General features: G+C 38.0%; 1 protein-coding gene and 1 long non-coding RNA gene across 2 annotated transcripts in view; one reads left to right on the top strand and one right to left on the bottom strand.

Moving 5' to 3' along the window:
- Positions 1 to 20,739, bottom strand: part of LOC5574506 (GATA zinc finger domain-containing protein 14) — a 548,034-nt gene that overhangs the window by 499,629 nt on the left and 27,666 nt on the right. Inside the window, exon 2 of the mRNA XM_021845578.1 lies at positions 4,098 to 5,350. Within this exon, the coding sequence (XP_021701270.1) occupies positions 4,098 to 4,265 (168 nt within the window). The 5' untranslated portion in view covers positions 4,266 to 5,350. The remainder of the gene's footprint in view (positions 1 to 4,097; positions 5,351 to 20,739) is intronic.
- On the top strand, positions 6,672 to 7,741 carry LOC110676700. The gene is made up of 4 exons (XR_002500633.1): positions 6,672 to 7,097; positions 7,159 to 7,290; positions 7,348 to 7,450; positions 7,506 to 7,741. It is a non-coding gene; the product is annotated as an uncharacterized LOC110676700 (long non-coding RNA).

Here is a 20,739-nt window from a genome sequence, read left to right as displayed (position 1 = left end):
AAAAACTTCTCGAGACAAAAATACAAAACTAGCTTTAAATATAAGTCGTATATTTCCCCCATGTCCATAAATCGCATCATCGACCAGTGGTGACTCCCAGATCTTTTCCTCCCTCACTAATAAAAACCCTTCCCGTGGTGATAGTGGAGATGCAGAGGTATTCTCGGTCTCTAGAAGCAACAATCATTACACCCTAACATTCCTTCCCCATCCCAACTGACTGTAAGGACTTGGCTTGCGCCGTTATTGATCAATAATATAAGATCTGCTAAAATTGCACTTCGAGAGTAAGCGGAAACTCCCATCCCTTATTCATTTGGATCGTAGTGCAATTCTTACCAGTTCCGATCAATCACTATGCTATGCTATGCTATGCTATTCCTTATGGGCTTCTTTCTAAAAGTCTTTTTACTGAATTTTTACTGAAATTGAAATTGAAATTTACCGAAAAATCTCCCCCCAGAAATTTTACCAGGAACTCTCTAGGGATTTCCTCCAAGAATTATTTTAGAAAAAAAACCTCTGAAATGAATTCAAGAATGCCTGTAGGCATGTGTTCAGTAATAGCTCCAGAAATTCCTTCAGGGGTTTGTTCATGGATTGAAAAGCTCTGTCAGAAGTTCTTTCAAATATTAATCCTGAGATCATTTCTAAAAATTCTTTACGCAATTTCAGCAGATATATGCCAGCCATTTGGGCAAGTATTTCTCCCAATATTTCTTCATTTATTTTATTCTTAAATTTCTTCTGGAATTGATAAAGAGATTTATTCAGGAATTCCTCTAAGGAATCTCAAAACTTCATGGAGGAGCTGGAGGTGTTCTTGAAGGATATCTTGCTGGGATTCTAAGAGCAAGTTTTAGAGAAATTCATTTCCCATCATTTGCAAAAAATCTTCTATTAAATCTCATTACCTTTGAGACGCATGACCACTACAGCCATATGAAAATAATATAAAAACAATCACGATCGATACCTTCTCCTATGTGTACAGAAGTTCATTGAAAAAGTACTAGAGGAATTCTTGAGGAATCTATGGAGAATTCCGAATGAAATTCCTGCAAGAATTCTTCAGACAAATTCTGGAGTTGCACATTGAGGAATCCGTGCGAGAACTTCTTGAAGAGTCCTAGGAGGAATCGACGAAGGAAACTTGGATGTATGAGGAAATCATGAAAAAAACGCAATAAGAAATCTTTTGAAGAATTCATGGGAGAAATAGAAGAATGTTTTCTATCGAAAAATCCATGAATAGATCCCTATACAGCGGTTTTCATATCGTACTTAACGGAGCACTTAGTGCTCCGCAAAGCTTTGACAGGTACTACGCGACAGTCTTGATAATTTGCATCAATGATTTGAAATATCTCAACTTTTTGAATTAAGACTCAAAGAAAATATTTCGCTACATAAGACGGAAAATTTGCTAACAAATGTAATTCTGCAGTTTTCGAGCCATGAATATTTTAAATGTTTGACGAATAATATAGTGTCATTTAGATGCCTTACTGGGTTGTTTAGCAATGAGAAAGTTACAGTTTTGTCACTTACACACCTTGGATTTCAATCCATTTCATTTAAAATTTAAGAACAATAATATCGAAATTATTGATAAATTGACCAACATAAGCCACTCTTCATGATTTTCGTTAGAATAATAGGGTATATTTAGGCAGGTGAGAAATACAGATTACATACAGAAACGGAGTGATGATGAAGAACAGGAGCACCAATTTTACAAAAAAAAAGTGCGCCGCGAAGCAAAAAGGCTGAAAACCCCTGCTCTATAGAATTCTATGGATGAATGCTTTGAATTCATTGAAAACATTCCTTAGACAATTACAGCTAAAATTTATGCAACCAGCCTTGAAACTTGTTTGTAGCAATCTCTCTTTTCGGATAAAACATACAAAAAAAAACTCTTGCTGAACTAATAGTGGAATTCCTGTGAGATCTCTTGTAGTAATCCTTTGAAAAATTCTTAGTAGATTGATAGGAATAAGTTTATTTCAAAGTTTCCATAAAGGGGTCCCAGGAATAATTCTGGAATCTCAATATGTCAATATCTCAAACTCGAGTTACAAGATCCACACTGGAGTCTAAGGATGCACAATAGATACCCTGTCCACGGAAATCTCAAGATCCTCACTGGAGTCTCAGGTTCCACACTGGATTTAGAAGATCCACACTGAGATACTACGATCCACAGTAAAATACAACAAACCACTCTGGAATCCCATTATCCAATAATAGATTAGAAGCCTAGGATCCACAATGGAATTCTAGGGTCCATACTAAAACCATAGGACCCATACTGAAACACCATTATCCACATAGAAATCCCAGGATCCACACTGGATTCGCAGCATTAATGGAATCGCAAACTTCATACTGGATTCCCAGGATTCATACTGGAATCCTAAGATCCATACTGGAACTTAAAGATCCATGCTGAGATCCCAAAATTCGCACAAGAATTCCAGGATCCACATTGGAATTCAAGTATTCCAACTGAAATCCTAGGATCCACACTGAAAAAACGAAAACCATACTGTAAACCCAGGACTTGAATCCCAATGTTCTCACTGGAAACCCAGGATCCACAATAAAATATCGAAATCGACAAAGGAACCTCGGGATACAATTAGAAATCCAATACTGAAATCCGATGATCCACACTGGAGTCCCAGGATCCACACTAAACTATCAGGATTCATGATAAAATCCCAGGTTCTACACTGGAATCCCAGGATCAATACTGGAATCCCAAGATCCGTACTAGAATACCAGGATTCATACTGGAATACGAAAATGCACACTGGAATCCCATAATTTACACAGGAATTCCAGAATCCACACTGGAATACCAGAATCCATGCTGAAATCCTAGAACCCACACTGAAATCCGAGGAACCACACTGTAATTTTACGATCAACACTACAGTCATAGGATACCAAGGTCCATACTGTTACACCACGATTAACACTGGAATCCCAGACTCCACACTGGATTCCCAAGATCAATACTGAAATCCTAGGGTCCACACTCGAATATCAATATCCACACTTGAATTCAAATATCTACACTAGAAACACAGCATTCACACTGAAATCCCAGGGCCTACATTGACATCCCAGAATCCACACTGGAATACCAAGATTTACACTGGAACATGAGGATTCACATTGGAATCTCATAATCCACAGTAGAATACCAGGATCCACACGAGAATCATCTGAATTTCGCATTACAATATCATTACAATCTACACTGGAAATTCAGGCTCTACCCTGAAATCCTCAGATGCGCACTTCAATGGGTTACATACATGGCCTGATTCGCTACTCGCCACATAGTAACGCACATACGCTAGTGACTTTGCACGAAAAATCGCTAAAAGGTAACGCGAAAAATATTTGTATGGCGAAATGCATCTGACGAATTATTTCTCAAAATTGGGAACTTTTTTCGATTGAATACTTGATACTGGTTGTACGTGATGATAATGACTATCACGCCTACCACATATTGTTTCGATTAATGCTTTCATTTACGAGAAATTTGAAGTTATGCGTTTCTCCATACAAAATGAAATAAGAAAACTTCTGCTGATCAACTGTGGAAAAAAGCAAAAGCAGGTTATCCATTCCAAGATTTACACTGTTACCAATGGATTAATTCTGAAATACCAAAGTTCAGGCAGAAATCTCAGGTTTCACATTGGTAATCCCAAGATCCACACTGGAATCCCAGAATCAACACGGAGATCTCAAAATCCATACTGGAATTCTAGGATCCACAATGGAATCCCAATACCCATACTAGAATCCAAGGATCCCCACTGTAATACCAAGATCCACACTGTCACCCTACGATCCACATTACAATCCCAAGAACCGCTCTGGAATCAATGGTTCCACACTGAAATCCCAAGAACCACACTGAAATGTCATGATCCATCTTGAATATCGAGTTTAAGAACCATAGTAAAAGTTAGTTTTCATAGCTACCAGTAGGTTTGTAGGTAGCTGTATTGTAGATTAGCCAAAAAATATCCCAATAGTTAAGGAAGGTTAACAAAAGTGACGAATCTCACCTTAGGATCCAGCAACGCCCGCTCCAAACTGTCCTCCCGCTGGCTGCTTCCGGCTTCCTGCCGTAGTCGAGCCCTTTCAACCCGGGCCAATGTGGGACTGTCCATAATGGACGGCGTCCGACTCGGCGGTCCGGATCCACCATTCTCCGGCATATTAACCGGCGGCATCTTTGCTGCTGCCCCTTTGAGCGACACTTTGAAGCTGTTTTATGGGCACTTCACTTCTACGCTGACCCTTCACGGACCTCAACTTCGGTTCACTTCTTAAGTGACCCCGTTAACTTTATCACTTCTTCTTCAACCGAATTGTTCAACTTTTAAGGAACAATAAATCTTAATTAACGCAGCCCCCACTTTCCACTGATACCCGCATAAATCGCTTCTACGGCACACGCGGGGGACGTTTCGGGGGATTTCTACGACTTTTATTGACACCACTCAGCTACAGCTCTACTTCCCAAGCTACTTCTTCACCGTTTTACTTCCTCGAATCTCTTCACACAAAAAATCAACTGAAAATTATTATAAATCAACACTTTCTCATCACTTGGAGCGTAAATTGCGTATATCTTCACACACGGGCACTGCTTTCGGAGTTGGAGTTGGGGCTATTGCAACTGGGGCCATCCCGGGCAACTCCACTTTCCGCACAGTCTAGCCGAGCCAAATTCGAAGAAGAGACCCGGAGTCAGCCGACCGAAGAGCAGTCTTTCACTTTTCCTTTCCTAGTTTTCTTCGTTTCTGCAGATATCGCACATTGGACTGTTTTCGCTCAAACTCTTCGTCTGAATTTCCAATTCCAACAGAGACGCACATCAATGTCGATATGTGAAACGTTACTCTCTGGAAACCCCCTCGAGTGTGATTTATATTTCCGTACTTTACGGCTGGCGGCTGCCTTTCAAGACTTCCACCTTAGTTATATCTTTGTAAGCTCTTAGTATAACCAGTGAATGAGTATTATAGTCGAGTGTCGGGCGGCAACCAAGCGGGAAGCATATCTCCCATTTCGCATCGACATTTGTTACGGAATAATCAGCTGCTTGGAAGTTGCGAATCGAGTGATCGTTAAAATAGGAGCCCGCGCGCGCGAAATGTGCCGAGGTGTAGTATTTCTTACGTCGCCGATGTTTTTTTCTCTGCTCTTGGTCAAAGCTCTTCAGCGATTAGGCAGTGCCGGGAATTTCCACGCGTGGTTAAATTTAAGCGCTTCTCGGGTTCATCCAACGATTGAGGTGGCTTCGTTGGAAGTGCTGTAACGAAATAAAATGAAAATTTATAAGAATATGTAGGTGTAACACAGAGATTGAAGAATAGAACTAAGTATTTGATGTGTATGTATGTATGTATGTAGGTAGCCACCAATCCTTGCTTGAGTCTTGCTCTGCATGCGGCTCCACTCAACAGTAAGGTCAAATTTTATTACCAATCTGCATTCAACATACCGCTGTATGAAGGGCCAAAAGGGGGGTGGCGGACCCGTAAGCAGAAACACTTACGCGAAACCCGCGGGAAATAGAGAATCTCCTTCCAGCCATATGATCCAACAGATTGAGTATTAGAATTTGCAATACTTGTCGAGCTTTCCACGGAAAGGTTTGTTTGAAGAAGGGCGCGTCAAATCTTTTACAACTGTTGGAGAGAAAAGTACTAGACGCGAACGACTAACACTTTTCCTCCTGACTCCGATTGGCACTCCACTTCATTGTCCAGTTGTAACTTCAATGATGCCCTGATGCTCCCTCCCCTCCCAAAACATGTTATATTCGGTAATAGTGAAATTTTATATAGTTGAGAAAATTATAATTTATAATAATATGGTAATAAAGTATGAAAATAAAATGGTAGTAACAATAAAATATAACGCAATGAAACAGAATTTTAATGCATGCATTATTATATCGTCCAACACCTATTTTTCTTTTGAATATTTGTCCTACTGATGATATTGGGCTGATCGAGGAAAGACTGGTAAATGGTAATGGTATGGTATGGTAAAACAAATAATTTGAATACAAATAAAAACTCATCGATTTGTTAATAAAGTTTACGGATACATCAAAACAAAATTTCAGCTGACAAAGATTCAAAATTAAATTTGTATTAGCATACAAATAAAAATAAAATCACTGAGAACCTATAATATAAATCAATATAACAAAATAATATAAAGTGCAATATAATACAAAACAAATAATTTATCTGCATATAAAATGACTGGTGTTCGTGCAATCGCACATTTTATGAGAACGAGTTGTTCGATTTGAGTCGTCCCTGATGTGCTGTTCATTTTCCTGAAAGGTTTGATGATGAATTTAAAGAATTATTTGTGTTTTATTACTGTTCCATTTTCTGTACATCCCCTAGACGAAGCTTATAAAATTAACAAAAGTCATTAGGCGTAACAAATTTTATATAATATTATGCATCCATATAGAACTAAGTATTTGATGTTATTCAGAAAAGCTTTTGTCAACAATGTAAACTTGAACTTTGAGCAACACTTTGGAGCTAATTATTGTGTACGATATTATTAATTGTACATGGGTATAAAATAGAGCTTAACTTGTTACGTTTAGATTTGTTTGGCCATAATGATAAAGTTCTACTCATGCACATAGCTCAATTAAATGTAAGTGAAGAAATAAAAATAATATCGAAAGAACATACAATATGCACATCCCTATCAACTGCGACGAAACGAAAAGGCGTTAAGCAACAGCTACACCGCACTGACGTCAAAACTTCATACTGGCAACTGTTGTCACTTGCAAACGAACGGAAGAAAAGAGAAACGGCACATCAGCCACAGGATTGCTCATAAAGTGAACAGAAGTGACACTGCGTGGATGCCGAATTTGGCCTGAGTCCCACTGGAGTGCAACATTGCGGTAGCTGGTGAGGGCGAAAATTCCTACGGGAATTAGTCCGATCGGTTCAGGAAAAAACGGCTTTCGTGCGATTTCCAACTGCTCGGCGGATAGATAGGCATTCTTCAAGGTAAGAAGTGCATTTATCTACTTTGAGTGCCCGATTCCTAACCTACACGTTGACGATCCAGATTGCGGGGAAAGTTCACTGGCCGCCGAAGCAACTCCGATACGCAACCCGATACGATTCCACCTGGAGGACAAGGACAGGTCCGGAAGGAGCGCTTTTCCCTGGACAGGATAGTTGCGGCAGGTCTAAGAAGGTAACAGCGCATTGCAGTCCGATACAACCATAACCTAACCTCACCATCGTACCACAGGTCCACGCACGTGCACTTTTGAGAGAGGATAAACACGATTCTACGTGTGGATGAACGATTCCGTTTGGAAACCGGATTGGGGAACCAACACCGACTCACGAAGGTAATAATCCATCGATGGGAGCCTAACTGTAGCCTAATTTGCCATGTTACCGCAGGTTTACAACCACGTACGACCGCTAGACAGGGAGAAGAAAGCCCCTACGGATTTCACGGTTGGAGGTACATTTCGGAACCAAAATCCCACAGGATTCCGCATCACACGTACGAAAAGAGCCCCATTACCGGGTGAGTTGGAAGACGAGGCTTTGGCGATGGCAGTGGCTAATTGGCGTTGCCCTTAGGGCTCTTTCTTTTGGTTCTTCTTCCCTAATCAGGATTCACCTCATCCGGGAGATCGTATTCGACAGGATTGCGAACAAGGGTCGTCCAAGACGGTACGTGACTGGCTCAGTGTACGGGCCCACTTCCAAGCGATCGGGTGCGGCAAGCGGAACAACGGTGGCATCGGCCGCACCCCGGGTTCGCGAAGGCGGACAGTTCTTGTTCGAGTGCGAGCAACCTAAGCCAACCGGAGGTTCGAAGATTTGGGTCAGCATGAAGAGCAGCACAGCAGGACAGCGCCAAGGCGTAGGCTGCGAGTAAGCCGGGGCCCCGCACCGCGAAGAAGAGATGTGCATGTATGTGAGTAGACGCTAAGCATAGAAATAGATAGGGAAAGAATGATAGGAGTTAGCGAGCACCAAATGTGCTATAGATATTACGGCCGCTCCCTGTAAGCAAGTGTAAGAAAATATGATCAGATAACACAACTTCATTGGTATTTGTTCAGTTTTGGGAAATTCATTCAGCTAGTCGGAGCTGTGTCGGGCTTCTTTCCACCCCCAACACACTCAATTGCAACAAACTTTACGTTTGAACATCAAATCTCCCATATTTCCTTACCATCCTCACCTTTAAAATAGTGTTCTGTAAAATTTTCAGCTTTCTATGTGGTGATTTAAAGGTGGCCCAAAGACAATGTAGGTTTATATGGAAATTGCTATGAAGAAAGTTTGAGAAATGTTTTAAACACGCTAGTATTGAAATGCACGTACAAACTTATCATCCCATAGTGAAAACTCATTCTTCAAACCATAATGAAGGATGTTTCTAAAGCAACAAATCCCTTTTGAGCTAATTTTGTTTGGGATTTTTGTTGATGTTTGCAGGGCTATAATCCTTTATGAAATCTAATATGTAATAGCAAACAAACTCATGAATATCTCTTCTCCAATCCGTCAAATTGACTTGCTCTCTTCAGCAAAGCATTGCATTGTGATAGATTTAGAATGGAAGACGGAAGCAAGTGAGAGATATATAACTACAAAGTACGAGGAAAGGGACGGGCCTGGGATTGAACCCATGACCTTATGCTTATGAAGCAGAAGCGGAAGCCATCAGACCACCAACCCCCGTCGACGCGTCAGTAGTGTTTGATCCGTTGAATCTGTTGCATGCTCCTTTGAGGGCGAGCGACGGAATTCGGATCGTGTCCGCACTATCGGTATCGATCATCCGTGTTCACGTATTCATCTAAAATTATATCTTTATCGTTTACCAAAACGAATCCTTTCCCATATCCAAACTCCCAGTGTTTTCTTGTGGAAGTGCAGAGGACTCGGCTTCCATAAAGCAAGTAACACGTCAACATTTCCCTCCCATTTCCAGATTGACCTGCATTCGGACGCAGCCGGCGTCGATATTGTTTGTTATAATAATGAGAGCACCAGTACTTACACATTGAGGATGCTACTGACCCTGAGTAGCATCTGTTGGTTCCCTGTGTAAGTACAGCTGTTCTTGCAATAACGGAGTAGCAACTGCGGGCGGTCAATCATACTCATACTCATGCTCATTTTCAAACTCAAGATTGAAACAAACTAATACTTGTTTTTTTTCTCGACTACTCAATATTTTATTTTACATTTATAATAACAACCAAGATTACAGTTAATTTTGAACTAAAAAAATAGTTTAAAATTGCAATTCACATTGATAAAAGTTTAATTTTGACAATCTTAAGTTTGCCACAAACAAATCCCTTGTTGGATTTGAACATTTTCTGTTTATTATTTTTATCTGTAAGCAATGAAATCGTCGCTGTTTCAAATATTCCAAAAATGCTGGAACTCTTATTAGCATTTCTTATTGTAAAGTTTCAGACAATTCGGCCGAGAAAACCTCCCATGCCAAAGTGAATCATGCCCAAGTGGCTCTGCACCCTGTTACTTATATGATTAGGCAAACAAAAAACGGAGTATTACTTTCAATGTACATTATAATTTTTAGTTTACAGCAATCTATCTCACTCATATAGTAATCATCAGCCGGAATGATTTTAAGTATTGAGCCAACTTTGGTTGTAACAAAATCCTACATCAATTCTATACAGCGTCCACGTTAAAATAATCCATTTTTATTTTTGTTAAAATTTCTTTATTCTTTGAAGAAATTTGGAGAACATAATTATTGGTGAAATCAAAATAAACTTAGATTAAAGAAAACACAAAACTTGATTTGGGACAAACTGAATCTTTGTTGAATCAAAATAGAACCCGTACCTGAAACATCCAAACCAGCATATTCATTTCAAGCAAAGGTGTGTACTGAAAACACGAAATTATGATTAGAAATCAATCAATTTGTTTCAAACTTGGCTGACTTTTCTTCATAGTGGTTTTCCTTGATTTTACCGAAAAGATGTTGTGGTTTTATTAGTGCAGCTGAAAGATTAAGGCAAGATATGTTGAAAACTGATATCAACCCAATTTTAACAAAAATGCAGATGGAACTACTTGTGATTCACTGTATTAAAGGCAGTACATATTGTGGAGCCTTGTCTCAGATTCAGCTTAACTTCATTGGATTCACCCCATGAATGTGCGCACTTGCAACACATCCGATACAACTAAACGCTGGGGATGATTCCAAATCGCAACAAAATACTTATAGACAATACAGTTAACTCTCCCTTACTCTATATTCCGTATCACGATATCGAGTTAAAGAACCATAGTAAAAGTTGGTTTTCATGGCTCACTCGATGGTCCCTTGGATCTCAGTTGCATTGGTTTTGTGTTTTGTAACTCGATACCTCCCTAACTCGATCGTCCCTTCAATATCGAATAAGGGAGAGTTGACTGTAGATAACTTTTTTGAAAATTTTTGAAAGTGTTTCATTATTGACATCATGTGATAGATTTGTCCTTTTAGATAACTTTTCATGATCTCCAATGATTGTAGATATCACTTTGTCGAGTAGCTCCTGAGCAATCAAAACAGGCCGTAGGGTTGATAACTACAATTAAAAACAGCGACTATGGACCGATGCACGAGTTCACTAGTTTGACGTTTGAGCGGTGCCGAATTCACTAGTTTCCATGGTGACGTAAATAACACGGCACCGCTAAAACGTCAAATAGTGAACCCGTGCATAGGTCCATATGCTGTAGGGGAACTGGGGGTAAAATGAACACCCTAAGCAATTTTCATGTTTTCTTGCTTATGAAGCTGTCAGATTCTTTTTCAATTGCTTAGAATTGAAAAAGGATGTTTATGCAATGTAACAAGTTGAAAAATTTTGATGGAATTAGAATGTTATCAACATTATTATAATTTTGAAAATTTCTTTCCACAGAGTCAATGTTCCAAACATGTGGGTAAAATGAACAGGTAACGGGGGTAATATGAACATATACTTGGGGGTAAAATGAACATACAATGGGGGTAATATGAACATATACTGGGGGTAAAATGAACATGTAGTGGGGGTAAAATGAACACCTTTGAAATTGAACGGGTTGCAGCATGATGCTCGGCATCTGGTGCATGTTCAATGCATATCACACGGACAATCCGGAATCGATGAAACGTTTAGCCGCGACCATTTGGATGGCTGTCCATGTATGTCTTTGTATTTTCTCCGGAAAACTCTCGGCATTTGAAATAAAATCCAGTAGTATTCACCCTGCAATGGTGTTCATATTACCCCCATCTCGAGTGGTTCATTTTACCCCCAAAGAATCAACATCTTCAAATTATTTGTTCTACGAAATTAGAACATAAAAATACTTTCAATTTCCGTCTACTTATCATAAATACTTTAAGGATATGATGTGCTACGCAGTCAAATAGATTTTTGATGGTTTTAGTCATAAAAACCTCATAAAAAAATAAATTCCAGGAGTGAAAATTTACATCACATGAGAAAACGGAGAGGCGTACTTTGTTTTTGTTTACTTTTCCAGCTTGTGACAGCTCTAGATCGCGCTAGAGTTGTCGAAATAGTTCCTTAATCTGAGGATTCAGGATGGTGCAATGTTTTGCATAGATATATAGCATAATTACCGTAAAACACAAACCTGTTCATTTTACCCACAGTTCCCCTACCACCACCCTTGTTTAACGTATATTTCGATGGCAGCAAATATAAGACAATATAACCAACATAAGTTGACTCATGGGTGACGAAGACACGGAAGAATCCACCTGGAAAACATAAGGGAGATTTTGGCGTTTCTAATGCAATTTTTTTTGCAACTTTTCGAGATATTTTAGTGTAAAAAACGTAAACTTTTCACAATAAAATGCATAACAATGAACCCATTGGAATAATAAAGATATTGTCTTGGTATGTCCGGCAAAATTCTGTATTTTCAAAATATATACATAGTTCTAGAACATTGTAAGCCATGATCGCTGCGAAAAAAGTTGTGCGCTAATAATTGTTTGTTCCAATTTTTGCGTATTGGGATAATAGAAATATAAGTAGTAGAACGCTAGTAGCGCTGTTGTCACAAAACTGATTTTAATTATTCTTACCTTTAATTATGGTTTTTCATTGTTCGTTCAATGCCTTGTCGTTGTTTATGTTTTTATAATTAATTTGACACTTTGATGCCCGGTACTCAGGCTGTCAGTTCGTGACAAACTAGATGTTGGTAACACGAACAGCAGCGACATTAGCATTCTTAGGTTAATGCTTCTACTATTGGGATACAATCTAAAAAAATTGTCATGAAAAACATAGGGGGCAAATTTTTTGCAAATTTTTAACTCTTGTTTAATAAGTCAATCAATTTTGTTCTATGGTTGTTATTCAATAATATACTAATGTTTACCAACACGGAGAAATTCCACGAAAATTGCAATGCAAAGCCTAGAAATCACGCGATAAGCGACTATTATAAGTAACATTCTGTTCAAGTTATGATAAACTGTTATTGCAGAGTCTTATTATTGTAACAATAATAGGAGAGGACAATGCTTTTGTTACTGCATGTTGGTTGACAATTGATTCACAGTCAGTTGGTGAACTAGAAGAACAATAAACAATCAAAAGAAGGAGATATTTAGCCATTTTAGAGAAAACACATGTTGCTAAAAATGCTGAGGACGATAAAACTCGAAAAAACGTCAGACAAATAAAGAAGAGTGTATATCACATCACCTGTTCGTTCACTATCTTGAAATGTATAAAGTAATGACAATTATGAATGCCAAAATCCTTTCGGGGTACCAGACCATTCGAGGAATTGACATTCGGGTGGGAAATAGCTAAACCACTCCTCCTGGACATCCTGAGTGTTCAAACCTTCTATTATGATCTTGATATCATGGATTAGGCATCGATCAAGATGCACGTAACATGCAACATGTGTTTATGAATTTTACTATTCCTATTTCTAGAGATTTTTGTTCTGGAATACTTCAGAGATTCTTCCAGATATTATCCCAGAAATAATGCAAAGAGGTCCTTATCGAATCCTTTCAGGAATTCACCAACGGAATAGATTTGGATAGAATTTGTTCCAAAATTTTTGCTCACATCTTTCCTTAAATTAATTTTGAAGAAACTTTTGCATAAAAGAAGTTCCGTCAGGTTCAAGGCTCAAAGAAAAACCTCAGATGGAATCCCCGAAGAATTGTAGATAGTAATGATCAGTGAAACTATCGGAATAATTGTTGTAGCACTTAATGATCGAGCTTGAATAATATTTTTGATAAATCCATGGGTGCTTTACTTTAGAAATTAATCGAGGACACCTCTAAAAAGGCACCAGGAATAAACTTTAGATGAAATTCTTGAAAATTTCTTGTAAAATCTCTGAAAAAATACTGAAAAAGCTTCAAAGGGAATCTAGGGACGAATATATTGAGGAATATTAACAAAATACTGTATCTTTTGGATTAATTATTTTAGAAATTTTGAACCAAATTCAAATGTTTAATTAACCTTTCAGTCGTTGCGCGGTTTACCACCGTTCGAACCACCACGCTGAAGCTGTACGATAAGCGAGGTTTTTTCAGCACTGTTGTACAAAATACAAAAGCGCGACGACTGAAGTGTTAAGAATACTTTATCCACACTAAATGGCTTTAAAAATCAAGTAAACATTTTTAAGAAATAATAGTTTTTTTCATTACATTCAAAATTCAGTTTACGTAAAACCCTGTCAAATAAGCATGTATGCTTCTAAAGAAATATTCAAAGCGATGATGAGTAATTTTTTGAATATCAAATTGATTGTAAAAGTTGAGTTGAGGCTCGGTAGCTTAGTTGGTAATGCGCTCGTCTAGCATACAAGAGTCCTGGGTTCAAATCCCAGCCGAGCACGTGGATTTTTTCATAATTTCACCCATAATTTGTACATCTTTATCACGCGTAATGAGTTAATTAATTTAATAACCATGCGGATTGGATTACCGAACAGCTCAATTTAAGCGTCAGTTTAAAGATTTTTTATCAAAGCAATTGCAAATTTTCTAAAACATCTGAAAAAGATATGGGATTGGGTTTAATGAAGTATAAGCCGGAATGGATGATATTTTTCATGAAAAATTACACCGCTAAGAAAAACTGAAAAAAAAACTGATTCTTCCTCAATTTTTCATTACACTGAAAAGGGATTCTTTCTTTTGTATGGATCAAATAAGATTATTATTATTATTTTTTTAATTTTATTTATTCAATTATTCAGTATATAACATACATTTTCATCTTAATACTATCTATTTTTCAACCGGGAAGATCTTCTTTGGTTGCTAACACCAGAAGATTTTCGTTTCTTTGTATTATTAAGAACAAAGCATGCTGTATTTTCTTGGTTTTCATGTGCATCTGAGAATTCACTAGCAAAAATGCTTCGTTCGTCTTTTGGTATAATTGAATGATAATTTTTTGTTCCAGGAATTGGTACAAGGTTAGAAAATCTTTCCTGAAGAAATGTTTCAGCCTCTGAATAGTTATTTTCAGCTACATAGCCCATAGCCCAGTCGAAAAATTGTTTGGCGTTATTAATTTCTGCTGACTTTCTAATACTAACATCTCTAGCCATTCGCTTAATGTTGCCACCGATACCATCACAAGGACCTTTTCCATGTGAGGTTGGGAAAAAGTGCCATTCTGCTTTAATTTTAAAATCATTTTCATGTAATAAATTACAAATGGATGTATTGTTACTTGAGGTCGTACGAAGTAATGGCTTTGAATGGAATCTTGTATCACGCACGAATAATTTTCCGCGAAATCCATCTGGCACATTCTTTCTTTTGTTTCTACAAGTGATTCCTTTTATATATAATATTTCTTTGAAAATCTTACACAAGTTGGAACATAGTTTTCCCGGCTTTTCTTTACGAATTTTGTCAAAGGTGGAAAATTTTGTGGAAAACTTTTTCCAGTTAACATTTTTTTTTTTATTCCTGAGAAAATTTGCTTTCATTTTCATAAAAAAAAACTTTGTTTCTACGATGCTTCTTTCTTGAGTTATGATTTTTCAAAGTAAGTAGTGTCAGGGGAAAACAAAAAAATTTCCAACTGAGTTTTCCGGGAAAATAGGCGACAAAGAATTTTTCTCATTTTTTTATTCATTTATTGATGAGCCCTGCCTGTGGAAAAAGTTCAATGAAAATCTGAGACCTTTCGGCCCAAACCCCTTATTCAACTTTGATAAGAACTTGCATGCGTTGATTCACTTCTAAAAAAGAAGTAGTCAAAGTTTCCTGAATAAGAAGGGTTTTTAAAATGAAGGTCAAGTTGTGAAGATTAATTAAACTTACACTCTGCCTTTTCTGTCTTCTCTGTCTTCTCTATGTTCTCTGCATTCTCTATCTCTCCTGCCTTCTCTGCCTTCTCTGTCTTCTCTGTCTTTTCTGTCTTCTTCTCTGTCTTCTCTATCTTCTTTGCCTTCTCTGCCTTGTCTGTTTTTTTCTGTCTTCTCTATCTTCTCTGTCTTCTCTGTCTTCTCTGTTCTCTCTGCCTCTACTGTCTTCTATGTCTTCTCTGCCTTCTCTATCTTTTTTGCCTTCTCTGCCTTGTCTGTCTTTTCTGTCTTTTCTGTCTTCTCTATCTTCTCTGTCTTCTCTGTCTTTTTTGTCTTCTCTATCTTCTCAATCAATCCTGTTTTCTCTGTCTTTTCTATCTTTTCTGTCTTCTCTGTCTTCTCTGTCTACTCTGTCCTCGTTACCTTCACTGTCTTCTATGTTTACTCTGCCTTCTCTGTCTTCTTTGCCTTCTCTGCCTTGTATGTCTTTTTTGTCTTCTCTGTCTTCTCTGTTTTCTCTGTTTTCTCTGTATTTTTTGTCTTCTCTGTCCTCTCTGCCTTCGCTGTCTTTTTTGTCTTCTCTGCCTTCTATGTATTTTTTGTTTTCTCTGCCTTGTCTATCTTTTCTGCCTCCTCTATCTTCTCTGTCTTCTTTGTCTTCTCTATCTTCTCTATCTATTCTGTTTTCTTTGTCTTATCTGTCTTCTCTGTCTGCTCCGTCTTCTCCGCCTTCTCTATTTTCTCTGTCTTCTCTGTCTTCTTTGTCAGCTCTATCTACGGGTATCTTTTTTCTCACAGTAGCTTGACAAATAATCGTAATAACTTTTAAGTGGTTGTCGTCACTGTCGTCTCTGTCTTTTCTTTCTTCTTTGTTTTCTTTGTCTTCTCTGTCTTATTTGCGTCCTTATTTTGTTTCATGTGTTTTCTCAATTTGTTTTTGTTTATTTCATCTGTTGAGAAATACTCAACGAATCATAAGAAACCTCTCGAATAGTTTCAATCATAAACAACCCCATCTTCTACCATCTTCATTCTCCTTTCCTCAAGCAGTAAACCAACAAAAGGTACGACTTCATCTTCGTGTGAAATAGCTCAATTCTGTGCCTCTTGGATGGCGGCAGCATTCGGTGTTATTGGATGCTGCTGTGGCGCGTACAAAATTGCATCCGTTAGTGGTCTACTTTCATGAATGGCAACCGCACTCTACCGCGCCACCAACAACTATACTATATTCGTACTAGAGACTGCCATTGGATGACGATGAGCCCAACCATTCCATTGGCAGTACCGTCATAGTCTGACTAAACACAATTTCAGCATGTTGCACCAGTCAGTCGTCTGTTGAGCAGAGGAGTCTATTAGGGCATTTGCTGGTTTGGGTTGGTTTCGTTTCATCTTCAACCCATTGCGATCAGCTGAAAACATGAACCGCACACCGTGCTTTTGGTTCATAATTTTTCATACATTAGTTCAAATCATGAAATTTGTCGAAATGCTCACACTTCGCTTGGTTTGTTGGCTCATATCATATACCAGCGGCAATATCGTTATGTGCTGCAATCAAGAAACCGCCGTCGTCGAGGGCGATACTCACCATGAGAAGCGAACGCTACCGGTCAACTATGGGCAGGTTTCATGTTGTCTGGCGGTCAAAAATATGCTTGTGGTGTTATGTCATATAACCCTCTAATACCCAAATTTTTATCTTCGATTTAAGTATTGTTTTTTGTTATCTAAAATCGATCAAACACGTTTTGGGCATCTATTTATTTTTATTGGCAAATTTTTAAATTTTGTTTTGTGATTTTTATGATTTTTATTTTTGAACATCCCTAGCTTTTTTATTTTATCTTGAAACCTTTCTAGATGTTGATTTTTGGCAATAATAAAGATTTAAATTGTTACGGTATTTTTAAAAATATTAAATTTTTAATTTTTTTCGTAGCGTATTTTATTTTCCGTGTAACTAACGGAAAATAGGTTTGAAATGATTTTAATACCACCAGACTCTTCGTTTGTGATAGGTTAATCGTAGAAAAAGATAAATGGTACGCTTTTTTTATATAACACGTTAAATGAAGCGCAGGCATTTGCAGGTTTGCAATTTTTCAAACAATTTCTAAAAATACAAAAAAGTTTCAAAAGTCATAAAAAACTTTTCTTATATGCGTGTTATGAGTCAAGGTATAAGCCAAAAATAAAATCATTTTGATTTCCGAGCCACGAAAAAATACACATAATTCCAAAGTGTACCCCGTCTAAAGGCGGGGTTGGGTATTAGAGGGATAAATGAGTTTTGTGATACAACATCGATATATCGCTTAAAATCAATTCTAAAGACAAAATTTCGATAAAAATTCCTTTCTTTAATGTAGACTTGTACTAAGGAATGAATTCCAATTTCATTTTATATTTTTTATATATTTGCTATTTTTATATATTTATATTTTTATATATTTTTTTTATATAGGTGGTTTTTTGAGTAAGCTACGAAACAGTATAAAAAAATTTGAATAAAATAGAACGACAATGCAGTACCCAAGTAGAACAGAGGTTATAACTGAGGCAGATTAACTTTTAAATGACCATATCTGGTCGTATATTAGTTGATTTGCCTTAATTGTAACATTTGTTTAACTCGACTATATTTAATTCAACCAATAGCTGAATTTTGGTTTGAATTCCTCATTTTCCTTAAAAATTCCAACTTTGCATAGTGCATCAACAAAATTACAATGGATCTTACTCTGATATTCCAAAAATATCTTGATAGAAGTTTTTACTATGGACTGATGGATAGAAAAACTCATCAGAACAAGTATTTTTTTAGATTTTTGTCCACCGGATCGCCCATAGTGCGCTCTGCAACGCCATATCGTGACGGGTGGGTTTTATGGTGGGTAGCTGTCCGAAGTAGAAAAAATATGATACTCTCCCCCCATCCCCGCTGATGTTACGACGATGACGATGCCTTCATGAAGGTGCTTCTGGCTTGGGGATGTGTGCAACAGGAGGAATTGGACGCGAGTTACGACCCACCGAGTCAAGAATTGCTGCAGTGGGATTAATTTGGACTAATTTGCAGCACGTTATTCTGGCTGTGGGTGTATTTTTTTCTCTCTCAAACAAGCTTCCCCTCTGTTCGGTGCGGTAACTGGAGAAGATGATTTTTATGCTCGAAAGAAATGAGCTGCAATTAATTGCAGTAGCCATAAAGAGCAGTTAAGCGCACGAGAGCTCAGTTCAAGACGGTGATGTACGGCTGAGAATTCCTTGATGGATCTGATTTTGCAACGAAATGTTGCTTTTTTCTCATTCAAAACTAAGATATTACTCGATTGTGAATTATTCTAATTGGTGTAGAATATTCCTCGAATTCCGATTTTTTTAGACTATGGCTACAATCTTAGCAGAAATAATTTGTGCACAACCACACGAGAAAACGATACGCACTTACAACGAGATTCTTGATTTCTACGATTCTGCAAAATCATTGCGCCTCTCGATTCAATAAATAATAAATATTTTCCCAATCTGATAACATTTATTGGCAGAAACAATTTCATCCATTAATAGCCCATCATCAGCGGGGGAAAGTTTTCCCAATTTAGTTGCACATGCAACAATTTAACAAAACTTTATCTTCCGCCTGTCCAAACTGCGTATGGCCAAAACTAAACGCTGCAAAACTGTGTTTCGACTTCTTCTTGCTGTCTCCCTTATTCCTTACCCTTTTTTAGTGCTCACATCTGTCTTTCCGTGAACAAATGTACAAATGAAAAATGAAAACTCGAACCCGTTAACTTGTTGTGTAAAGTTTTGCTTTTTCCCTCCTTCAACTCTTCTGCTTTGCTTTGTGGGTCTTTCTTTTCTTTTATTGGACCAAAATCCCCGACTCGAGTCTGCTTGACCACCACCGCCGAGTGCTCGAAAGCGCGAAGTTCAAAGTTTTATTTCGCTCCATGCTGGCAAATGGGATCCACTGACTGTAGCAGAAAGAGCATCGCATACAACAGCGATATTGTCCGAAACCTCACGACTCTTCGCATCGCACAGAGGAGTAACTAGACCCGTTTTGTGGTCAAAATTTCAAATTTCTAGAATTCGAGAGGAATTCGCGATAAGGGCCTATCTGCCCATAACTGCATATTTTTCACATTCGACATTTTTGACAATTTCGGGTTAATACCGGGGAGAGCCATCAAATGATAAATACTTTCGATTAACTTACTGAAATCTGTGAGATTGTTCTAGAAAATTTGAAAAAAAAACATTTTGTCACATTGGCAATTATAAGTCACATTGAGACTGCACATGAGCCTCGCGATGTAGTAGATCTGAATTATTTTCTGAATATTCATCCATTATGCAATGTGAGTTGTACAAAGTTTCAGCCTCAATTAAGCACTTTTGAGTTCATAGTGATTTTTAAAAATTTTGGTGTCCTCCATGGGCTGCAAAATGGTGAGTCGACAATCAGGAAGGAGCGACCAACACAGCTCTGGTCCTCACATGTTCCTACATCGCGCTTCCACGGGTCAAATGATGACAAAGACCGCCAGCTAATGCACCCCACAGACGCTCAGACGGTTTGACCAACATTGACTCCGCCCCCCAGGTCGATGCTCATGTTGGTGCTATGTTTGACCGTGTGTGAGGATGCTTGACGAACCAATTTGACAGTTTGTGAAACCAACTTGACGGTTGACGAATCGGTCGGCTAAAATCAAACGAGTATGATTTTGCTCAAACCACCGGTGGGCGGAGCCAAATGTTCGACGAACCGATCGTACCGTCTGTAGGGATGTTGCACGAACACCGACGTCATCATGTCAAATTGAAGCTTTGACGTTCCATGAACTTCCGATGCAGATGGGTGGAAAGTCAAAATGCGTGAATTTACGCAGCGTCGGTGCCATAGTGATCTATCAAATGCACGCTCTTGAGTTGTTTCTATACATGTCACTATCGTTTCCAACTATCTCTAACCATTTTCTTTAGCAAATTCACCATGGATTCTTTAATTATTCCTCAACCAATTTCTCCAGAAATATCTTCAGAGAATCCAACAGCAGTCTCACCTGTGATCCGAAAAATCCATCCATGGATTGTACCTGCATTTGTACTACAGGGATTCCATCAGGAATTTTACCAGGAATTTCTCCAGGCAATCCTCTATCTTAAGGAATTCTTCCAAAACTCCTTCATGATTCCACCAGGTGTTCTTCCAGAAATTTAATCAACATTTTGTCCAGTGATTTGACAAGAAATTCCTGTAAGAATTCTTTTATAAATTCCTTCCAAA

Source organism: Aedes aegypti, chromosome 2 (genome assembly GCF_002204515.2).
Source record: "Aedes aegypti strain LVP_AGWG chromosome 2, AaegL5.0 Primary Assembly, whole genome shotgun sequence".
Taxonomy (NCBI): Eukaryota; Metazoa; Arthropoda; class Insecta; order Diptera; family Culicidae; genus Aedes; species Aedes aegypti.
Note: the sequence above shows the minus strand (reverse complement) of the source record. Positions and strands in the feature narration are given on the sequence as shown.